The 25,177-nt window shown below is 34.8% G+C and overlaps 1 protein-coding gene across 1 annotated transcript in view; it reads right to left on the bottom strand.

Annotated features, from left to right (window-relative positions):
* Nucleotides 1-230: 230 nt before the first annotated feature.
* Nucleotides 231-25,177, bottom strand: part of LOC134527762 (mpv17-like protein 2) — a 35,252-nt gene continuing 10,305 nt past the window's right edge. The window contains exon 3 of the mRNA XM_063360695.1: nt 231-4,851. Coding sequence (XP_063216765.1) covers nt 4,717-4,851 — 135 coding nt within the window. The 3' untranslated portion in view covers nt 231-4,716. The remainder of the gene's footprint in view (nt 4,852-25,177) is intronic.

The following is a 25,177-nucleotide window of genomic DNA, read 5'->3' on the forward strand; positions in this document are numbered from 1 at the left end:
GACATAGCATATACATCGTGAATTTGTTGTGTACCAACGTTTGCTGTTGTGATTAAGTCATTTGTGCAATATAAATACTCTTTCTTGATGTTTTAATGGGACTTCATAATCAAAAACATGGACAATCAGCAACATTTTAACAAGCAAAAAGAAATTAAAAATTTTTTTTCACACTACTGTCTTGCTAAACAGTAACATTAAAAACTTTGAACACATCGAAACATGGCATATTCGTAATTTAAAACTTGAAAACAAAATATTATTTATTAATTTCGTGACACATACCAGAGTTGGGAAAAAATACACAAACAATACCACCACAAAACACAGACACTCCATTGCGATGGCCACTAAAAGAAGTAAACATCATAGTTTCGCCGGCGTATAAATCAATATTCACAATCAATCTAGCACCACATGATACAGTAGCAGCCTAATGGCTTATGCATCTATGACAAAATAGACATAATGATTTGAAAAAACAAATAAATAAACAATTTTGTATGAAATTAGCAGAAATTGTGTTTATAATATTGCTGAACTAAAATACAATTCAACTGGCTGCTGTTAACAAGAACTCGTGAATCAGGGGCGCAACAACTAAATTTCCAAAGGGGGGGAAATATACCTTATTATAAAGAATCATCTATCCCCCCTATTGAAGCGGGGGGTCCGGGGGTCCTCCCCCGGGAAATTTTTTATTTCAAGGTGGAAAATGGTGCTATTTAAGCAGTTTTACTATCTAAAAATTGATTACACAGCACTTTCTTTGCCCCTGTTTGCCCCCACTTAAAGGTTTCAGAGGGGGGCAAAATACCCTTGCCCCCCCCCCCCCCTGTTGTTGCGCCCTTGTCGTGAATAACTAGGTTTTAAATATGTAAATATGAGCTCATTTAATCACTAATTTGGGAATACAGCTCTTTTAAAAGATTCCAGTTTTTCATTAAATTGATTGCATTGGATTTCATGGTATTTTGCAGTTTGCAAAATTTTTCTGGATTAATACATACAGTAGCATCTTGTGAAAAATAAGGTGAATAAGAACTGAAATGAAAAGTTTGTTGGTTAGGTTAAATTAGATAAGCAGCATAGTTAAAAATGCAATCTCTTTATTTCATAATTTAAATGTTTTAACAAACATTTTTCATATGATTATTGTAGCTGTCTTAACCAACATTCCTTTCATTTTAGTATTATTTGTCTAATTTCCCAGAAGTGTTACATTATATGAAACAATTTTTCTAGTGCCATTCTATTTCTCATTCTTACAATTCGGGGTGTCTACCGGTCACAGAAGTCAAGAAAAAATTACAATTTTAACTCATGGTCATGGATGTCATGGATAAGTAACAAAAGTGCCCATATTAGTCATGTTTTTTTTTTTTACATTACAATGTGAGAAATAATTTTCAATCTACAACTGTGGGAGATTATCAGCAAAACACATGCTTTTATTATCATACATTACAACTTCAGTTTATAGGTAATACAATTTTTCTTCTTTGTTTCAACTTCTCAGTGAAAACTAACCTACTTGGATGTAGCAGTGTTTTACAAAACCAATGTATTTTCAACATTTTTATTTTGTTGTGAATTTTCATTGTGTTGGCGTGTGAAAATTTAATTGTTCAAAAACTTGTGTAGACATCTTCAGCACACCTACAGCTGGTATTTTGCAGTGTTTTATCAGCGATAAAAATTACAGGGAAGACATTTGGTTGGAAGAGGAGGAATGGAAATTGTGTCTAAGAACTGGTAAGGATATAATGTTCGACTTGTTGTACGCTATACAAAAAATATGTGGATGTTTTTCACTCTGGAATTAATGCAATCAAATTCCATGAAAAAGGAAAGAATAGAAAGAAAAAAAACTCTTGTCGAATTTCTCAATGTTCACAAGTCAGGCAGGCAGCAAAAGCTCCCTTTTTGTACAAGGGTACTAGGCCCACCACTAGTTCATCAGAATCTGGGCCCAGCAATCAAAGTTATGATTCATCTCAACCTGCACCTAGCCCCAGTCCACAGCATACATCTTATAGTACTATACCATGTGAGACACATCAAGAACAAAAGCTCTCCAATTTCTTTGTAAAAGATAATGCAACCAAAGCAGACATAGTGTGGGCTGCTCTTTACATCTGTACATATGCTACAATCCTCTCAGGAGCAACTGCAGTGGAACTTTTTCCACTTATGTTTCCAGATAGCTTAAAAAATAAAATTACAAAAGGACACATTAGCATATAGTATCACATATGGCCTTGGGCATCATTTTTCACATTATTGTCTGATAGTGTACAGAAAAGCCTTATTTTTGCACTATCTGTTGATGAAAGGCTGAATGATATTTACCTCAAACAGCAAATAGATATTGTTGTTAAAACATTGGAAGACAGAAAACAGTATATCATGTACTTGATATTAACATCTGCATTTCTTGAGCGTTGTACGGCTGTAGATTTGCTTGAAAAAGTGCTATTGTATGTTAGTGAAGCCACACTTTCCCTAAAATGTTTAATTCAACTATCTATTGATGGACCAAATGTAAATCTGAAGTTGATTTCTGTTCTCAAAAGTTACATGAAGAGTAAATAATAAACTTGATACTGGAAAGGAACCTTTGGATATTTGTACTTGTTCATTGCACATAATCAATGGTGCCTACAAAACTACACACACAATGGTTGGTTGGCAACTTCTTGGAGCATTGTATCAACTGCTTAAGAAGTATCCATCTCGGCATACTGTTTATTCTCAAATTACTGGTTCCAGAATTTTTCCAAAAAAGTTTTGTGCTGTACGGTGAACAGAAAACTTATCTGTAATCAAAAGATGCCAAGAAATGATACCATTTCTGAAAATATATCTTGCAGACAAAGAGCTTCAGAAAAACCCTTAGATCACCCAGAACCTTGGCACTGTGAAAAAGGCTTTGTTGGAAGATTGAGTTCTGTAAGCCAAACTGCATTTCTCTGCTATGATTGCAGAGGAGTTGGAAGAATTTCTGACAAACTTCTATTTTTCCTTTCATCCACCAAGAGTTGTTTATTTTGATAAAAAAACATAGAAAGAAGGGTTTTCAAGTAAAATGTAATGGATAATATTTCAAATGCTTCTCAGTTAAAGAGTCTGGATATGAAGAATTAGAATATCTTACAAAGTACTGTTTACATAGAAATTGGTTTTGGTGCCACTTTCAGTCTCAAAAAGTGAAGGAACTTGACTCCTTGAAATTTAAGACTAACTGCAGGAAATTACTTTAATCTTTATTTGCCAAACTTGATTAAAAGAGTCCTCTGAGAAAGAGAATTGTGTTGGGATCAACTTGCTTGTCTCCTTCAATAATGGTTAGAGACTCAATTAGAGAGATCTTAGAGCTAAGGTTGCCATTCAGGAACTTACCTCACACAATCAGTTGGCACCTGCTGATGGAGAGAGTATTCTTAGAGAGTTCACAAAGTTTTGTGAACATTCCAAGGTGTTGAAAGCTGCACACAAACAGTTAATCCTATTCTTCCAGTGCTTCTTAATTTGTTTCCATGGAAATGCAACGGTAGAGAGAAGTGTCTCTTTCAACAAAGATTTTTTGGTTGAAAATCTTCACGAGAAATCTTTTGTAGCTCAAAGATTGGTTCATGACCATATATTTTCACTTCCAGGTGAATATTTTAATTTTAGACTGATGTGTTTTGGACTAGAGTAAGAATACTTACAACTCAAAGTGTGTAATATTGCAGTACCATTAATATATTTTACTCAACTATTTTGTGTATTGGTTCATTTTGTTTTTCAGAGGGTGTTTATTCTCTCGCTCATCAAATAAAATAAAATTGGAATTTAGCAATGCCTTAGCAAAAAGGAAAGAAAATCTAAGAATGAAAAAAAACGAACAGGATGAGGTGTTAAATGCAAGAAAAAGAGCAGTACACAAATTCAAGTTACTCGAAATGAAAAAGTAAAAATTGCTCGAAGAAAAAAAAAGATAATTATTAGACATAGAGATTGAATGTAAACAACTCAAGAAAAGTGTATAAACTGTTTTTATTGCCAGTAATTAACCTAATGTAAAATATTTAAGACAATATTTAAAACATTGAAAAATTGAATGCATAATACTTAAATTTCAGGGCATAAATAATTTTTTATAGTCCCCAGTCACCAAAAATTCACTTATTTTTGCTGTTGGAACCTGGTAGACACCCTGTTACTATTCAAATTCATATTCATATTCATATTCATATTCAAGAATAATTTGGTAACCGTATTCAATTCAAACTAAAGAACTGATACTTGCACAGGCCTATATAAATAATATACAAAATATGAAAAATGCATTCATAGCTGCAGATCAGTGACTTAAGCATTATTACTTTGAAAAGTGTTTTTCTTAATTTCTAGTTTTGACATTATACACTTTATAAGAAACTTAAAAAAAATTCAACCCGTATTTGCTAACTAGTTATTAATAGCGAGACTGGTTTACACGAACATTTTAACTCCACATGAGCTCAAAAACATGCCAGTGCTGGCAGATCCACATAAATTAACCAAGTATTTTTCATTACACAGCAATGACTTGTTTAACTACATCCCCGATATATTATTTCAGAACTAATTTTCATAAAGCTTAGTAATTTTCACTATGACATACTATATTTTATGAAAGTACTTCTTTATATTTAAACAACAAAAGTTTATGGATGTGCAAAAGTAGTACTACATATCGTGCTTGACATAAGACAGAAACACATTGTACAGCATTGTGATGAAATTAACATAAGCCACGCGGAATTTCGGGGCCAGGAAGTAGAAGTTTACATACTGAGCCGGGACCCACACCAGCCAATCCGCCTGGAATAAAAAAACAAACAAATATTATAACTGAGTAGTCCATTAATTTGCAAACAGTGTTATGTCCACCAAAAATAAAAAAAAATGTTTTATTGCCCTATGTTGTTCCTTGGGAAGTCCTGCAAAATGTGTTAAAACCTTACTAAAATCAATGTTAAAAGTTACCTACAGATGCCAAGTATGTTATGTCCTTCTGTGATTGAGTAGCAAATCGTGTTTTGTCTAATGTGTAATATGTCTGCAAAACATATTATGTCCAATGTAAAAGACATAGACATTTTATTTACTGATGCATATGGTGTTATGTCCTGATTATATCCCGAATTGTTCTTTTCACATTCATGCGGTATGGATATTAATATAGTGTTCACTTTATGGTCCCGTCAATGTAATGGAAATAATTTTATTTATTTGAAAAGACATTTTGTGATTACAATGTTGTCAACAGTGTATCAGCTGTCAAGACAATGAGATCGTATTATTTAGTTGCTTGAAATAAAGTTTGTGAACTTTTTGCAGTTATAATACATAGTAGAAAACATGAATGAGGAAAATAGTTTGGCAGTTACTGAAACTAATGTTACGACTGCTGAACCAGGAAGGTCACGGAAAAAAATGAGGAATGAAAGTTCGTGGAAAAGAAACAAAGCTAAAAGAATGAGGTTAGTATTTTTGTTTGATCCTGTTTTAAACTCAATTCACGCAAATTAACAATCATAATATTTATCTTGATGTTTGGTAATGTAATATTAATGATTGTTATGGTTGCAGATATTCGGCAAAGGGTTTCCCGAAGCATAGAAATTGTCAACATCCTAATAAGTCACGATTAAAATGCAGCGAAATAACAATGCAGGATGTAAGGAGAACGAACCAGAACTTCTACCAGGAACCCGACAGGCAAGTACAAAATTTGTTTCTTTTGAAATATGTAACAGTTGAGAAACAGCCCGGAAAAGATCCCGCAATGATTCTTTTGACAAATCAGTGACAACAAAATATTATCTGCCAAAAAAACGTGAGGGCTGAGCAGTAAACGTACATGTATGCAAACAGATGTTCCTAGAGGTTTTCCAAATCGGAAGATCACGACTTCAGAAGAAATTTTTGGTGGAAGGCATTCTGCCTAAAGAAAAAAGAGGCGGTGACACTAGTTGTGAGAAGTATGGTGAAAGGAAACAATCGGTTAAGAGCTTCATTGAGACATTTAAACCCATACAGAGTCACTACACCAGGTCAAAAACTGTAGCAAAGCAGTATCTCCCTAGCAGTTTGAGCATTACTGCAATGTGGCAGCAATATAATGAAGTTCATGAAGAAGATTTACATGTGGCGTATGAATATTTTAGTTCTACTTTTGTTACCGACTACAACATCAGTTTTGCGACACCTGCAACTGATTGCTGTTCCACTTGTTTGCGACTGAAGGAAGTTATCAAAAACTGTACAGACCATCAGAGAATAGGTTATAACGGTTCGTTATATACAAAATAAACAGATGTTCAACGCTGATGGTAATTTTGTTGTTTTTATTTTTCAAATAGAATATACCGACGAAGTCAAACTCTTCCAATGTTTCATTCATCGTTCCACACGTACCTCTGCCCGTCGAAAAATGCCCACAGTTGCGTTATGAAAATTAACGAAAAATAATATTCTTCAATAGTAGTTTGCTGCAAGTACGCGAAGTCGGTGCGGCCTCAAACATGACCGCACCCAGCGAAAACGAATTTCGCCCCGAGCCAAATGCCGACGAAGGTGGCCGTAATTTCTAATTTGTTATTGTCCGAATGAAAATAAAAAAAAAAACTAGGTTAAATTAATACTCGGCATGGCTCTGACCACCAACGTGAAATTATCTATTAGCAAATTACAGCATAATTTGGAGAGAAGCCACCGAACGCAACCTACTGGTGCAGCAGTCGGCAGACAACTGGTGATCTCATGAACTCGTCTCCTCCACGCAGGGAGTAGACGTCACATGACCTCACCGACCAATCACACGCACGCTTCATTCACTCTTACAGATACAAGCCAATCACATAACAAGTTACAATACATGAAAAAACCTTTTACACACAGAACTCTGGGCTTCCCCTGATCTATCTCTTTTCAATTTCACATCGAAATCGGGGACTTCCATTCTCGTTCTCTCTCCCACACCGTGAGAGAGCAGTTATCACACAGTTCCCATGCAGGGGGGGAATTACCGTCTTTATCTCGGTTGGCGGGGAAACACTGTTCCTTTCTCACTCCCACTTACAGGCCTCTCATGCCTCTCTTTCTAACCATCACACCAGACACAGTCCCTTGTTCTAGAATCATTCCATATGTTAATGAACATTATACACAGCAATTATAATACAAATTACTTTACAACATTAAAATCATTTAGAAATAACCTGAAAAAGTAGGCCTAAACATGCAAAAATCTAGTACAGCGACTCATTTGTGAATAATTACATAAAAAAAAATAGTAATGATTGAAAATGTCTAATAAAATAATAAATACCTTCTTAAAAACATAGCAAGTGAAAATAACATATATTAGTATCCATAACTTCTGATTATACTGTCTCATAACATGTACATCACTCAAAAAACATTGACTTATTTATATTTACCTATACAAAAAGAAGTTTAAAAGAAAATTATTTAATTAGGAAGGCAGGGTTCTGCAACATTACAAGGTGATCTGAAAACAGAAATGAAAGTTCATGAAATGCGTGCCAATGCATTCTATGGATTATTGAAGACTACTGAAGAAGGTGTTCTTACACTAAGCTATGACTGCCAGAAGAATTTGGTTTTACCAAAAGTTCAAGACCAAGCTGCATATTACGCACGCCAGTTATATTTATATAATTACACCATTTGTCAGGGTTCATCCCATGATTCTCAGAGCGTTCAGAACACATTTTGTTATCTTTGTACTGATGAAAGCTTCAGAAAAGGCTCAAATGAGATTACATCTGCTTTGTATCATCGTTTACAGAATACTGATCTGGCAGATGTTCACAGCATCTGTCTATTTGCAGACGGGTGTGGTGGACAAAACAAAAACAAAAATGTGGTAGTAATGTTATGTAAGTGGTTAGTTCAAGAAGCTCCTCAGCCACTGAATACAGTAATTTTGGTGTTTCCCATTGTTGGACATTCCTTCATCCCGCCAGATTGCGTGTTTGGAAAAATTGAGTGTGCTCTGAAGAAGATTCCAGAAATTGTTGCCCCTATAGAATATTAAACTGTGATTAGTAAATTTGGATCTGTTATTCATGAGGAGATACTTGCTCTGTTTATGACTGGAAATCAGCAGCAGAGGATGTTCTGAAACCAACAAGCTCATGGCATTTGGCTCATTATCACGAAAAGGGACACTTTGCTGACCAAGCCAAAAAAATCCTTTAAAATATTAATATTATGATGTACTTATATATTTTATATATTAAACCATGTGTACTTGTAAGACCATAAATAATAATGATTAATAAAGATGTAGTTTTTTTGAAACTGTATTTCAACTTCTCAAATAGTCAACTCCATGTCGTGATCACAGCACATTATATCGGGAAGATCCACTTTTTCCTACCAGATTTTAAAGCTTTAAGTTAATTTATAATGTTGACCTCATATCATAAATACAAGTAAGTAAGTACTCCTGTTTTTTTACAATATTCCATAGCTACAAATACGTTTAATCATATATCAAAGCTGTGACCCAAGATTCAACATCAACTCCATGGCAAAATGTTAATTCACCAAAATCTCTGCAGAGAGCATGCCTGTGGTTTAGCTGATGGTCACGAGGGGAAGAAGCGGCCATCTTGTTGTTAGTAACAAAGAACTAGTTGGTTGTTATGGTTGTGTGATGAGTTCTGTTGCTTACATTGCTAATAATTAGGTGAGTACATTTATTATCCATCAACTCCATGGATATGAAATATAATTATAAAAATTATATTTTTATTGTTATCATGACTAATTATTAAAAGACTTCATGTAAACATACTTACTAATAAATATTTTCATCCTAACCTCAAATCTAATATATATTGAAAATGTGTTTGCAAAAATTCATCAACTCCATGGCATACTTAATACCATGGAGTTGATTCAAAAACCATGGAGTTGATTTCAGATGTTCTTTTTCATTAACATACTGTAATGTTTATGCAAAGAGTTTGTTTATACATAGGTAATAGATTTATTATATTTTATAATTGGTTTTCACATAGGCCTACTGAAAACTTTTTTGTATTATTCATTTTACAGATTATGAACAAGGGCCTTATAATAAAATGTATTACCTACATAATATTTTTACATAGTATAAATTTATAGAATAATGACACCATTACAAACATAAAATAATATTGCAATGGTTTATTGTTGGTGCAGGGTGAAATGGCGAAAGAAAATAAAAAAGCTGTCGGAGAAAGCAATGCAAGAACAACAAGCGAAAAAGAAAGACGCTGAGAGGAGACGCAGAAATAGAATAAGGAATGACCCAGATCTTTACAGAGAGGCTAAAGAGAAGAAGAGTGCAAGATATCACAAAAGAAAAGAGGAAGGTAAAATAAAAGGTATTGAGCAAGTATCAGATCCACAACAGAAGCAAAAAATACGGAAAACCTGGAGAGTAGCTGCTGCTAAGTATAGGAAAAAATGTGAGGCAAGTAACAAATTTGATTCATATTTACAGTCAAGCAGCCCACCAGAAAGCCCAAATCCAGACATTCCTGAAGGTTCTGGAGATGGCGTGTGTGTTCCTGGGCCCAGTATACATACACCAAATTCATCGGACAAACGTAAGTCTTCAGGTCGGAAAAAAGTCAGAAAAGACAGGGCAAAGGTGTACAGGAAGATAAAGAAACTAGAACAGGAGATAATGAAGTACAAAATGAAATATAATTCTTACAGGTGTAAATACTACAGATGTAATAAAGAATAAATGGCAAAGGATTCTCCAAGAAGTAATGTGAAAAAATAAATGAGTGGACAGAATGTATCAGAAGATGTACAAAAGAGACTTGTCTTCGATGAAGCTATCGTAGCCCAAATGAAAGAAAATATTAAGAAAAGTAAACATCCTGGAAGTGTGAAAAATTCATTTGTCCGGCATGTCGCTGGTAAAATATTGAAAAAATACAGATGTATGAAGTTCTTAAAGAATGTTGTGACCTACAAGGTTTTGCGAAAATGTTCATCAGGAAGAAACACTAAGAGTTTGATAGAATGTCTCAAGATTAAAACTGATATACAGGCTTTTCTAGAGAAAGATGAGTCAAACAGACTTTGTCCAGGTAAGAGAGATACTATCACAAGAAAAAGGGGCAAAAAACAAAAGCGCTATTTGAACGACTCTCTCAGAAATCTTTACAAAAAAAACCTTTTGTAGTCAAAACCAGACTTATTTCATAAGCTACACTACATTCTGTAGGGGCAGACCATTTTGGTTTGGTGCACCTAAGGTGAGCGAAAGAGATACTTGCCTTTGTACTCTCCATGAGAACATTCGCTTAATATTTTCAAAGTTAAAACATTCAAAGATTATTACAGATAAAAGTGCAGTTAGTCTTTGTATGAATCTCTGCTGTGACAGTTCAGTGAAAGAAGTTTGCCTTGAAAGAGTGTGTGAAAACTGCAAGAACAAGCAAATAACATATGGTGAGTTTTAAAAGGGTGATACAATTACCTACCAAAAATGGATTTCAAGAAAAGAAATATTAGTTATAAAGGGGGTAAACAAGGTGTGCAGAAAGTCCACTAAAGTAGCAGTCACATGTTCGACAGAAGAATTAGTACAAGAATTTGAGGCTTCAATTCCTGCTTTTATGGCTCATTCAAATAATATATACCACAAATATAAACAAATTTCTCTGAGAATTACAATTGCAAGTTTACTGATGAAATACAATCATTTCATTTTGGTGGGTCTAGAGAGCAGGTAACTCTCCATACTGTAGTTGTTTATTGTAAAGAAGATGCGGAAAAAACAGTTGCAAAGTCATTTTGTACTCTCTCCGACAGCTTGAAACATGATCCAGTTGCCATTATTCAACACTTGAAACCTGTCTTTTATGAAGTAAAAGAAAAGCTGACTCGAAATATCAAACATCTTCATTTTCTCAGCGATGGACCGGCAACCCAATAACGAAATTGGAAGATGTTTCAACTGATAGCAACAGAAATTGTAGATGAATTTCCTAATGCCCAAGACATAACATGGAACTACAGCGAGAAAAACCACAGGAAAGGTGCTCCCGATGATGTGGGAGGCACACTCAAAAGAACTGCAGATTTTCTTGTTGGCCATGGCACTGATGTTCCAAACTTTATTGAGCTTTTCAACATTGTACGCGTAGCCACGTACAGAGTCTTGCCTCAAACCAATATTTAATTTATATAATTATGTATGTTTCAGATTTTGTTAGTGTGTTACCTCCATGGACAAATTTTTGATTACTCTTTGGACTCTAAAGTTTAATTTTGTTCATGTTGGCTATATGTGTATTTAATTTTCCATCTGTGCACAATGTTTACTAATATTTTATTTGAAGGTTAATGTGAAGGGCAAGTATTTTCATAATTTTTATATTTAAATTTATTCAGATTGCTATAATTTGGTTAGGTATTAACGTATTGTTCATCAGATACCAATGTATGAGTCAAGTTAATTACTCCCAGCCATATTGTTTATTTAGGCCAACAATCAATGTTTAAATTTTATAACAATTAGAGAGTTGAATTTCGTATGAGTGCAGGGAAGGATATAGAAGAAAAGAGTTGAAAAAGCGATTGTTTAAAATATGGCTAGATGGTATTTTGAGTTCCACGAAAATGTGTTGTAACTTCAGAAAATGGTCGTAATATATCAAGAGTGGCAATTGATTATGATCCTATGAAGTTTGGCCACAAATTGAATTATCAATTGTTGTAATCAGGTTTGATTTATCTGAGTTTTGACCATTCTCAGTATTTGCCATGTCTCAGGCTTGAGTTGTCAAGAAGGATATAGGTAAGCTTGAACGATCTGATTATTTTGAATGTTAAAAAAAAAAACAACTCTTCTTTGACACCGATCAAATTGATATAATTGAAAGATGTACAAGTTAAATTTTGTCGACAAGCTCAGAGGTATAGATGAGAGTTTCGTGTGTTAACGATTGAAGCTAGTTTTGGGAAAATAATATTGATTATATGATCTCATCCAGACTGTATCATAGCTATCTTAATATTTTGTTTTGTTACCAGATATAACTTTTCGAGGAAGGTTTTTTTTTTGTTTTGTCTAACATAAATGAGGTAATATCCTATGTAAGAGAATGGTTGATGAAAGTAATTAATTTTATGGTTCCAATGATATATGTTAATTCATTAGAAGTTATTTTGTCATATGATATTCGCCAACCATACCTATGTTGAATCTTATTGAATGAGGATCGATAAAGTTGATGGAAACATTACAATCAGGCTAGATCACAGCTATATATATGTAAAAGTATAATAAAAAAAATTTTGTTCCGTTTCAATATCATTTGTTTCATGAATAATAATAGGAACATGGCGCCCATTTAAGCAGAGTAAATTATAGTTACAGTAGTGATCACCACAACGTGGTGACGTACATATCGCAGAAGGAGGCTGAGTCGACCGAAGTGGCTACCACACGGGTGACCCGAGCGTACACCAGAGAGAAAGAGCGAGAGGCTGTGGTGGTGACTAGTACAGAAGTCTACTACTACAGAAGTTGCGCAGCAACGTGGGGCCCGAGAAGACAAGGTAAACTTGTTCTACATATTGTGTGTTTTTTTTGTCTGTGTCAAGAAATCTTTGCCAACATGGAGACAAGGGGAAGTTCAAAATACCACACAAAGGATAGGAGCAGGAGTAAATCCAGGGAAGTGGAGCACAGGTTGGGAGAACCAACTCTTGATACACACACAGAGGGTGATGAAAAAGAAATGCATAACGTTAGGGTCCAACCACTGAATGAGGAAAAACCTACAGACAAACCAGATATAGTTACACAGGAGGAGGATGCTGTTAGTGTCACCTATGTTTTAGGAGAGTATGACACATCACCACAGGAGAGTCCAGTCTCAACACCCACATTAGGTACCGTCAACCTAATGGAAATGATGCAGAATTTGGGCAAAATGATAAAAGATGTTCAGGAGAATATGCAAGTTAATTTGAAACAAAGTCAAGAGAATATGAAAGACAGTATCCGTCAGGACATGTGTAGCATGCAGGAGAGGTTGGATAAAAATCAGGATAATATGAAAGACAGTATCCGTCAGGACATGTGTAGCATGCAGCAGAAGTTGGATAAAAATCAGGATAATATGAAAGACAGTATCCGTCAGGACATGTGTAGCATACAAGAGAATATGCAGGACAGTATCCGTCAGGACATGTGTAGAATGCAGGAGAGGTTGGATAAAAATCAGGATAATATGAAAGATAGTATCCGTCAGGACATGTGTATCATACAGGAGAATGTGCAGGTTTGTTTGAAACAAAATCAGGAGAATATGCAAGAGGGTATGTCAGGTATGGAGAGTAGGTTATCAGAAACCATAGAATCCCAAGGTAAAGTGCTCTCAGACTTAACTGACCATGTACAATCGATAACACAGCGTATGGAGAATCTGGAAATTAACACCACAACACAGCTATCACAGGTTAGGGAAGAGTGTGAAAGGTCTGTACTATCAGTTAAGGAGAATCTGTCTACTGAGTTAAATACTTTAGGTGAGAGAACATTTCAATTAGAGAGCAATGTAGAAAATATACAAATCACATGCCGCACCATTGCATTAGATGTAGTAGACCACCATGCAAATAATATACAGAGACAGGTGGATGAAAAGTGCAATACTCTAGAGAAGAAACAGTTAGATTTACAATCTAAACTGGAGCAGTGGGAGAGAAATAAGCAGACACCAGGTGTTAGTGAACAACTGCCATCTACTACTCCTAATTACACTATTGTTGAGGTACACTCAAGGAATGTACAGGGGGTAATATCCACACCATCATCTACTGTGACCAGTCAAGAAACAGAAACGTCCGCTGTCAGAACGTTACACCGAGAGTCGACGACCGTCCTTGATCAAATTACTGCCATGCACCATCCACTGAGGCAATGGGCCGAATCAATGCCAAAATTCTCAGCCAATAGTCATGAGAATCCAATGCGCTTTGTAAAAAGGTTTGAGGAATATGTCCAAACATTCCATCTGTCGGAAACTGAGAAACTAAAGTGCTTAAATAACGCATTGAGAGATCACGCATATTACTGGTGGGAAATGCAACAAAATTCAATCCAGACTTACGACGAGTTCCGAAACCGATTCAAGGACCAGTTCTGGAACATGAAGATACAAGGTAATCTGAGGGCGCAACTGCATTCCGAGAAGTATGATAGTAAACGGGGAAGATCGCTTGAGGCACACATGTCTCAGATGTTTGAAAAGACACGGTACCTTGATTTAGAGATGAGCGATGAGGAGTTTGTGGCAATGGTGTTGTCACAACTGCCTATTAAGTACCAAGTGCATTTGACAGGAAGATCATTCCAAAACTTGACTGAATTCAGAGAGCAAGTGTTGGCCTTTGATCGTTTGGACCGCCTCAACAGGACTTCTTCTAAAGAAGAAAGCGACCGGCCAATTCACCAGAAGAATCCGCCATTATATCCAGGGTGGCAGAGAAATAACCAGCAAGAGAACAGGCAAGCCAACGTAAACACTATGTCGTGGAAGTTCGACAAAGGGAGCGGCCAGCGAGGGAGAAGTCATTCAGACGGCTACCAGCGCCCAAGTAACTACTCCAATCGGAAGAATTTCCGGTACCAACCACAGAAATCCAGGTCGTGGTGGGGAAAGCGCCACCAATCAGAAAACGACGTGGAAGAGAAATCTGACTCTGACAGCGAGCCACGCGCCAAGAAAAACCAGCGCAGGGGGTCATCACAGGAACGGCTTCCCAGGTCATCTCTACACTGCTGTGAACAGTCTTCGAGTCACCAGGTAGAGAACCGACTGCCATCATCCCACAATCCCATTGGATACGAGACCAGTCAACAGGAGCAACTTAGCCAACTGAGTCTGCCCAACACCCACCGTCCACCGCCATGCTACAAATCATCAAATCACAATCATTCTGAAAGTTATTTCAGTAGGCAGCAAACGCTACTACCTACATCTAGCCCCAAGCAGCAGGGGAACTATAACTCAGCAAGTCAATACAATTGGAGAGCTGAGAAGGCTGGTTTGGCTGATCAAGCCAAAGTCAGCTACAATCATACAAACTAGAACAGAGTAGTGGAGAGTCACCACGACCATCTTTCCACACTCCAGTAGAGGTGTGCATGGTTTGACACCCTACGAAGCATTAGTACTGGAGAGGTCGGAGGCGATACCACGGAAATACACACCGATTTGTCCAAGTAAACCTACAGATGCAGAGGAAAATATTGTAAGTGCAGAAGATATAGAAGAGTTGGTGAAGGAGCGTCTGACGTCAGAAGCGAAGCTACGCCAACATTGAAAACCAGCATCCAAGATCCACCAATTCCAAGTAGGAGACCTTGTGCTAAAGAAAACTGTACCTACCAGCAAGAAGTGGGAGAATGTCACTAGAAAATTATTCTTACTTTATTTAGGACCATACGTGATAGCAAAACAACCACACCCGAATTGCTACACCTTAGAAGATTGTGAGACAGGCAAGATCGTAGGCAATTATAATATAAATCAGTTACGTGCATATAAAGCACCAGTTCTGTAACTGTGGTATAGAAAAGGAGATATCCAAGGAAGCTAAAGTATATCTACAGAACAGAAGATAATCAGGAGATCAGATATGGTATCTCAACTGAATTTTCAGATGATATGTGACATATGAGCCAACCAAGGTTCTGGTTGTAGGTCAGTAATGGGCCAGGAATATGAATTCGTTGTCAGCTGATGTCTTGTGTTATGTAATATTGTTGAATCAGCTGATGTCTACGCATTGTAAGTTGCTAAGCACATTTGTTAGTATTGGGATACAGTATTTATTGTTATTATGTACTTTGAGCTAAAGTGCTCCTGAGTTGTCATACTCATATTATGTGTTATTGTATTGGAGCTAAAGTGCTCATGAGTTGTTATACTCATATTACTAGGGTGGTGTCCTAGAAGTGTTTATGTGTTATTGTGTATGTTGTACTGTATGATCCCTTAATACTGTAGACGACGAATTGTTTTTGGTTTGACTGAATACCTACTGGAATTTTAAGCTCATGTCATGTTGAGAATGTTTTGTAAGTAATCACATTACTTATTCAAGAATGTGAAATGTCCTGATTTGATATAGTTCTGTTAAGCTTAATGATAAAGTTGGAATCTTAAATAATATACATGCTGAAGCCTATAATGTCTCTGAATGTTGTGTGAAAAGGAAATGGTTGTAATATGGTACCTGGTTGCAAAATGAGAAAGTTTTAGTAAGGATATACTGTGATATTGGTAGAAGGCACAATATTATATAATGGATCTATTGTACTTACAGTTTTGTTCTTCAAGATTTTTATTGCCAATACTCAATTAGGTTAATCCTAAGTATCTAAGGTGACTGGAGTTATAATGAGATCAATATGTGTAATCTAGAATCTGATTTTTGCTACAGATGTCTGTTGATGCAAAGGAGTTGCATATTTCTCACACACTATTGTGATAACTTTATGAATGTCCATATAATGCAAACTTTATTCGAAGTTTAAAATATTATTTTAATCATTTCACATATGTGATAAGGAAGATTTGAAATTACTAACTGAATGTGTTTCAGATAATATATATATTGTTATTATTTTGAATAGATTTGACATGTAAATAAGAGTTTATGATATAATCTAATGAAAATTTGTAAGATTATTAAGTATGTGTTAGTTGATTTATGTGACACAATGGCATTATGATGATGGTAAATAATTTGTTTTAAACCAGATAATTAATTGTGTGAATTTTAAAATAATTGTACTCTTGTTTATAGTGAAGGAAATGTGTGATAACATGTATGTTTATTTGGGGAGATATTTCAGTATAATTTATAGTGTACATACAGATAAATGTTATTGTCTTTGTTGCAAAAAGTTTAAAATGTTAATAATTGATTGAAATATTGTGGTACAGGAAACATTTGAAGATATGTTTGTTATTTAAAAAAAAAAAAAAAAAAAACCAGTTGATTTTAAGTATGAAAAAAAAATATATATATATACCATTATCACAACTTATGAAAAGATGCTTGATGCACACAATTAAAAAAAAAAAAAAAAAAAAAATTAAAGATGCAAATGCACAAACAAATTGAAGTGTAATTTATGTTATTGTTCTGTGTTATGTAAATAATAATTAGGTTTAATTACCTATGTTTGGTTAAAAAAGTATTTAATTTGTGTAAAGAATAAGTTATGCAATGTTGAAATGGGTAATTTGTGTTAAATAGTTTGTCATGGTAATGTTATGTTATTGTTCTTATGAGATTTTAATGAGTTTAATAATTATCATTTTATGTTTAAAGTTTTAAAGTATAGTAACAAAAACCTTACTCGAACAGTATTTTTTTTGTTAGTCAGGTTAGGGAAGCAGGAAGAGAAGAAGATTAGAAGATTAGAAGATTAGAAGAATAGAAGAATAGAAGAATAGCAAGATGTATATATTTATGTACGAGACATTTAGGAGTGACATATGATGAACAATGTATTTATTTACTTCAGAGGAGTTCTTCGTCATCGGCAGCATGGTTGCAGTTCAACTACATGGACTACAGGTGATCCTGATGGGGAGATGTAAGCAAGAGTGTCTACCCCAATTTTCCCTGCTGGAGCGGCTGCACGTTTGAGTGGTACATTGGACATTATGGTATGTACACAGCTCCAGTTGTTAACTGCTATATCTCGTGCAGGAGTAACGCATTGTCACAAATGAACGCTTTTCTACGTACGTTCGTCGTAGTGCATAACCTAAATGATGTCGAGAACATAAATAAACATTGGACAGGTGGTAGTGCAGTGTACGAGAACTTCCTACTGTTTAAGTCGTTTACACTTGGTGAGTGTAAAACTAATCATCTTCCCATGCTTCGATACAAATCCTACCTAACTATTATTTGGATAATTCACCAGTATAAACAATTTTATTTACAACACAGCTCTTAAAGAAGTTTTAAAAGAGACACTGCAAGTGTTTACATGAACTTTGTTCGGAAGCTGACTGCGTGACCAAGATCAAGCCACCAGATGCAACACGTGTTCAACGTCTGGAGCGGCAAGAGAGGGTGTGCGACGCCATGTTTTTCGGCAAGCCATGTACTGTCCGAGTTGAAAACATACAACCACAAATACTTTTAGAAAATTATTTGGTGATTGGATGTGGAGCGGCTTTCTGTACGCGTAGCCACGTACGAGTCTTGCCTCAAACCAATATTTAATTTATATAATTATGTATGTTTCAGATTTTGTTAGTGTGTTACCTCCATGGACAATTATTTGATTACTCTTTGGACTCTAAAGTTTAATTTTGTTCATGTTGGCTATATGTGTATTTAATTTTCCATCTGTGCACAATGTTTACTAATATTTTATTTGAAGGTTAATGTGAAGGGCAAGTATTTTCATAATTTTTATATTTAAATTTATTCAGATTGCTATAATTTGGTTAGGTATTAACGTATTGTTCATCAGATACCAATGTATGAGTCAAGTTAATTACTCCCAGCCATATTGTTTATTTAGGCCAACAATCAATGTTTAAATTTTATAACAATTAGAGAGTTGAATTTCGTATGAGTGCAGGGAAGGATATAGAAGAAAAGAGTTGAAAAAGCGATTGTTTAAAATATGGCTAGATGGTATTTTGAGTTCCACGAAAATGTGTTGTAACTTCAGAAAATGGTCGTAATATATCAAGAGTGGCAATTGATTATGATCCTATGAAGTTTGGCCACAAATTGAATTATCAATTGTTGTAATCAGGTTTGATTTATCTGAGTTTTGACCATTCTCAGTATTTGCCATGTCTCAGGCTTGAGTTGTCAAGAAGGATATAGGTAAGCTTGAACGATCTGATTATTTTGAATGTTAAAAAAAAAAACAACTCTTCTTTGACACCGATCAAATTGATATAATTGAAAGATGTACAAGTTAAATTTTGTCGTCAAGCTCAGAGGTATAGATGAGAGTTTCGTGTGTTAACGATTGAAGCTAGTTTTGGGAAAATAATATTGATTATATGATCTCATCCAGACTGTATCATAGCTATCTTAATATTTTGTTTTGTTACCAGATATAACTTTTCGAGGAAGGTTTTTTTTTTTGTTTTGTCTAACATAAATGAGGTAATATCCTATGTAAGAGAATGATTGATGAAAGTAATTAATTTTATGGTTCCAATGATATATGTTAATTCATTAGAAGTTATTTTGTCATATGATATTCGCCAACCATACCTATGTTGAATCTTATTGAATGAGGATCGATAAAGTTGATGGAAACATTACAATCAGGCTAGATCACAGCTATATATATGTAAAAGTATAATAAAAAAAATGTTGTTCCGTTTCAATATTATTTGTTTCATGAATAATAATAGGAACATGGCGCCCATTTAAGCAGAGTAAATTATAGTTACAGTAGTGATCACCACAACGTGGTGACGTACATATCGCAGAAGGAGGCTGAGTCGACCGAAGTGGCTACCACACGGGTGACCCGAGCGTACACCAGAGAGAAAGAGCGAGAGGCTGTGGTGGTGACTAGTACAGAAGTCTACTACTACAACATACTGAAAGAGAATGTCAAAGGTGTTTAAATAATTTCTGTCCCAAAAGGAATCGTAGAAGAGCCGTATGCACTAAAACTGGTTCCATTTAAAGGGACATTAAATACACATCAAGTTACAAGGAGTAGATTTGAGCACTTGAAACTGCACTTCAGGAGGCTTTCCTGCTTCCAATGTTTGCCCTCTCAGAAATGTGATCATTACGAGCTAGGAAGCCTTATCCTAAAAACTGATGATGATCTTCTAGAGAGAAATAGTTTCCTTTTAAAAGTTAAAGCTTTATTTTCAAAGTTATCAATAGTATTTGTTAACCTCTTTATCTGCTTCATGTATGTATTATTTATTCTTATTTCTTTCTTCATTATTGATAAACTTCAGTTTGTCTTTGTTATTATTATTTATTTTAGTCTTAGTTATGTGACAGTTGTTATATATTTTAATTTCTTAACGACTTATTCAGATGAAATGTGTAAGAAACAAATTAAATACTCTGATGTCTACTCAGACAGCAATTCTTCTTCTGAAGAGGAAGTAAGATGTAACTCTTCTTCTCAAGAGGATCTAAGATGTTCAGAGACACCAAGTGAACTGCTCAACTGTTTTGTGGTTGTTAAGTTCACAAGTACAACAAACACTTCAAAGCACTACATAGGTCTTGTGTTGTCACATGGAAAAGGAAAAATATGAAAATCTCTAAGTTCTGCTAAAATGCATGAACAATGAAAACATTCTTGGAAATTTGCAGTGATTTAAAAGTTGTTGGTATGCTACTTGGTCTACAATCTGGCTACACAAAAATGCAGTGTTTTATTTGTGAATGGGACAGCAGAGCCAAAGACAAACACTAGAAGCAGACAGACTGGACCAAAAGAAAAACTGTACAACCCGGTTCACAAGACATAATAAATGTACCACTTGTTCAACAAGCAGGGATAGGAGTGGTCCTTGGCTTTAAAAAAAGATCAAATGTAGACTAAATCTTTAAAAAAGTAGACTTTGTAGACCATAAAATCTCTATAAAAGATACTTCAAAAATCAAGCCTCAATCACCAAGAACGACAAAAATTAAAAATGTTAAGAGAAGATTTCTTTATATACCCCTACCAATTTGCCGGGTAAGACTAGACATAATGTACATGCACTTTAAAAAAATAGATGTCAGATAATTTATTAATTTAATAAACACTAAAAATATATTTTATTTTAGAATAATTACAAATATTTTTTTGTGCAGTTTAAGCTTTGATTTTCATTCATCTCACTGAACAATTCATTTTTGGCTTTGGATGGGGATTGACTGCCCTCCCCCCTCCATCCAAAGAAACACTATTATTAATCGTAATTTCATAAGCACTAAGAAAACAGAACGGGAACATACAAAAAATGAAGAACATTTAAAAAAGATTTCAAATACTTACAACAAAATAATATATATATCTTGATCACAATTTTGCATTATTACATCATATACAAATATTCATTTAACATTTAAACATATTGCCTCAAGCAAAAATACAAAAGGAAACTGACGGCTTATTTTGCTTAGCAGCACATATCTTCTCGTAATGTTTAACTCTTTTTAGAATGGGCAGTAAAGAACATAGTGATAAGATTATTTGTTTTCTTTCCAACAGATTTCTGAAGAGCCTGAATATCTTTGTCTTAATTGCTTTCTTCCTTCTTCAAAGACATAACACCTTCCAACATTCCTTGAACAACTTGAGCTTCCTTAAGGTCACCTTTTTTCAGAGCCTTTCGAAGACATTCTGTGGCATCACTAAGCAAAGAATTTGTCGATTCTTTGGTGTCACTAAGCTTCCTCTTCTTTTCTGTTAGTCTACTTTCAATTTCTTCAATGCTTTTTTTAACAGTTTTTGCATTTTTCAACTTTTCTTCTTCTCTTCGCAATTTCTTCTTCCTTTAGCATGGCTTCTTTCTCTCGGGTCTTCAATATAAGCCTTGTAGTGTTTATGAGCATTTTGACTCAAAGTGATCAGCTTCTTAGTAATTGGAACCAGACGAGGTTTATTGTTGTAAAACCTCAATGCGTCTTTTACCATAAGAATGCTGTTTAAGGACCTACAAGATATCTGTGTCTTTTCGTCTGTAAGGACATTTTTTGAAGTGGAGAATCTTCTTTCGATATCTGCATTCCCATGAGACAAACAAAGTGCAGCTTTAATTACTTTGGATACAAGAGGAAATTTTGGTGAGCCATCCAACTTCTTCAGTTCCATGTAATAAGCCCAATAATTATCAACACGTAAAGATGCAGCTTCACTCTCAGAAGGTTCATTTTCAAACTGTAGGCATTTCCATTCATCAACAAGCTGATCATCTGGAATATCCATGGATAGTGATTTTGCTACTTTCCTCAAGTATCGACAGCTTCTTTCAGATTTTCTTCCCGGTGGATTAAGAAATCCAAGTGCTTGTTTTAGATACACTGAGTCAGTCATTACTTTTGCCACATGATATTTAGCACCTGCAATATAATGGGCTTGAACACTTTTCAAAAAAGACAGAACTTCTATTTCTGGTAACTGAGAAAGTTTATCTTACTTCCCCTGAAAGTACTATTTGTTGTAACGGCACTAAATTAACTGCCTCAAACAACTTGCTCAGGGTGTCCAGCAAATATCTGGTTTCAATTTCCAGTACATTTCCAGTACATTTCCCACATTCCCTAAAGTATTCAAGTAAAGGCTTGCCTATCCTTCTAAACTTTATAAGTTAAATAAAAATACGTCTTGTAAATGCATTGTCTTAAAAAACTTTTAATTGCCAAAAATCTTATGGTTAGAAAAAATTACTAACCTTAAATAATGGCACTTAAGCTTACTAAAACAAATTAATTGTTGACCAATAAAAAAATATGACCATGTACACCTAACTCAAGTGCTTTCAGAAAAGAAGTGTAGCCTAGGCCTACTACTAAAGTTTAGGTTGTTAGTATGTTAAATAAAATACAGTTTAAGAACATGTAGAAGCAATTATGTATCTTAATTATGTTTTATTATCTGTTTTCAGTAAGTCAAAATGTACTCAATGACATACTTCTGAACATAATAGTGCAAGTATGTCCGCAGTTAAAAAAACTTCCTACTATGTACCATTATATATAGCGTATAGTTAAATCAACAGTATATCATTATATATATACTTATCATAAAGTACATTTAATTTCACATTGAAACACAGCAATTTCATAAACATTTTTCCTCAGATGTAAACATGGCCATGTACACTGTAATTTTTCTAATCTTAAAACATTGATATTAAAATATAAAGAACTAAAATACAATCTCATGATTTCATAATCCTAATCTATATTTAATTCTACATTGAATAACACCAATAATTGTAAGTAATAAAGAAAATACATTTTTCAAGCGAACCTCTAAACTTCAAAATTACTGCAAAATATATTAAGTGGTAGATTACTATTATTGACAATCAGCCTGTTTAGTAAATTAAAGCATTCAGTTACTATATTTTATTACAACTTTGCACACAAGGAAGTACCTTAAATCACAAATGTTGCACTAAATAATATACAACACAAAAATTAAGAATTCATGAAATTCCTTACCTCACCAAGTTGACTAATGCAAAATTCGACAAGATAGGCCTACTCTTTTTCCTTCAGAATTGTCTGTATAAAACTGATGATACAGCAGTTCTGTCCAAAGTTTAATATTAAATATGCAGACAAGAAAATAATATTTTAAAAATACACACACTTGATTAAAAAATATTTTTAAAGACTAAAATTACTTTTGTAGCTTATTTATTTGCTCTTCAATTTTTTGTATTTCCACCTGAGTGTCGGTTACTAACTTTCTTCTCTTTGATTCCAATTCTTGAATTTCTCTTGCCACCTTCACTTTTTTTTCTTGACGCTCAATCTTTGAATTTTCTTCTTTCCGTTTTCTTTCAAGAGCTTGTTTGTACCTTATATGGGCTTGTCTGTAAGAGTTTATCATTGCTTTTGTAACTTCTACTCTCTCTACACCACCAGCTACAGAAACAGCATCAAAAACACAACGCTGGGCGATGAGTGATTCCTCATTCATATTTTCAATGAGGCATTCAGTATTCACCGAGAAACCTCTTTCAAGGTGTGAGTTTCCATGTGAAAGTATTAACAGTTGCTGCACAAAAGATTTCAATTTCTCCCACTTTGAACCTCTAAGAAGCATCATCCAGAAAGAATCTAAACGGGTATCTGACTTATTGTAAGATTTCATCTCTGTTTTGATGAGTACATCATTACAAAATTCTTTGTAGTCTCTGGCAATATCATCTGCTGTATTAATTCCTGCTATCAAATTGCCTTCAGTTAAAATTTCCAAAGCTGAAGAAAGATAGCAGTCACCATTTCCAGCAGCTATAACAGCAGGATTCAAACACTGCAAAGATTTTGTGAGTGGAAATTTAAGTGGCAACCGAAACATAATTTTTGCCACAAGAAGCTGAAAGCAAGTTCTGCAATCTTTGCGAAAAAGTAAGAGCTCTTTCTGGTTGGCTCCATCACATTTCCTAAGAGCCTGTCGTGTAGCATATCCTAAATCTACTTCTTCACATCTAATAAGATTTTCTTTTTTCATTACATCTATATCCTTGAGCTGACAACTTTCAATAATGTCCCTCTTCACAAACTTGAACATAATGTTTTTCATCAAACAAACAATTGCCTCGTAGAGGAAAGGTGCTACTGGGGCATCTGTTTGAAAGTCCCTCAAAAATGGTTCCATTTCTGTGGCCAGAGACTGGAAAAGTGTTAGCTTGGCTAGAAGCAACTTGTCTTTTACTGAAGCAGCAATTATTTGGAAGCTATGACACTTTGGTTCTTTCTTACTTCCTGCAACACATGTGACATACTTGCGAATTCCAGGTAAAATTTAAATTGCTCTAGCTGCTACATTAGCATTTTCCAGCCACCTAATGCCACAGAATTTCAATGGAAAATTTCTTTCGCCACAAACCTCTACAAAATCTGCACGGCGAGCTGGAACATCTTTAAAAAGATAGTATAGAGCACGCAGAAATTCATTTATATTCCAAGCAGTTCCTTTGATGCCAGCTTTGAAACTGTTGTGCATAACATGAAGGCCACATGAACCCATATCAAGAATTTTAGGATCTTCTCTGCCTGGTCTTAATTCTTTAGCCATGTCCCTTTGCAACTTTAAATTTACGTTGGGGCCATCCATTGACAACTACAAGATACAATTTAGATCTAAACCTTCCAAGGCAGCCTTCAAGCCATTCAACAATCAGATGCTGCAGTGTGTTCTAAAAACACTGAATTCAAATATCTAGTGGTGACATGATTCTTGGAAGTGTCCCAATAGCGAAGAGATACATCCATCTGTTGTTTCTAGGCTACTTTATTCAGAGACTCGTCAAAACCCACCACAAAAAAATTAACATTTTTTACGTCATGCATTAATTCTTCATGGAAATAATATCCAAGCCCATACACTATT

This window comes from Bacillus rossius, chromosome 1 (assembly GCF_032445375.1).
Source record: "Bacillus rossius redtenbacheri isolate Brsri chromosome 1, Brsri_v3, whole genome shotgun sequence".
Taxonomy (NCBI): domain Eukaryota; kingdom Metazoa; phylum Arthropoda; class Insecta; order Phasmatodea; family Bacillidae; genus Bacillus; species Bacillus rossius.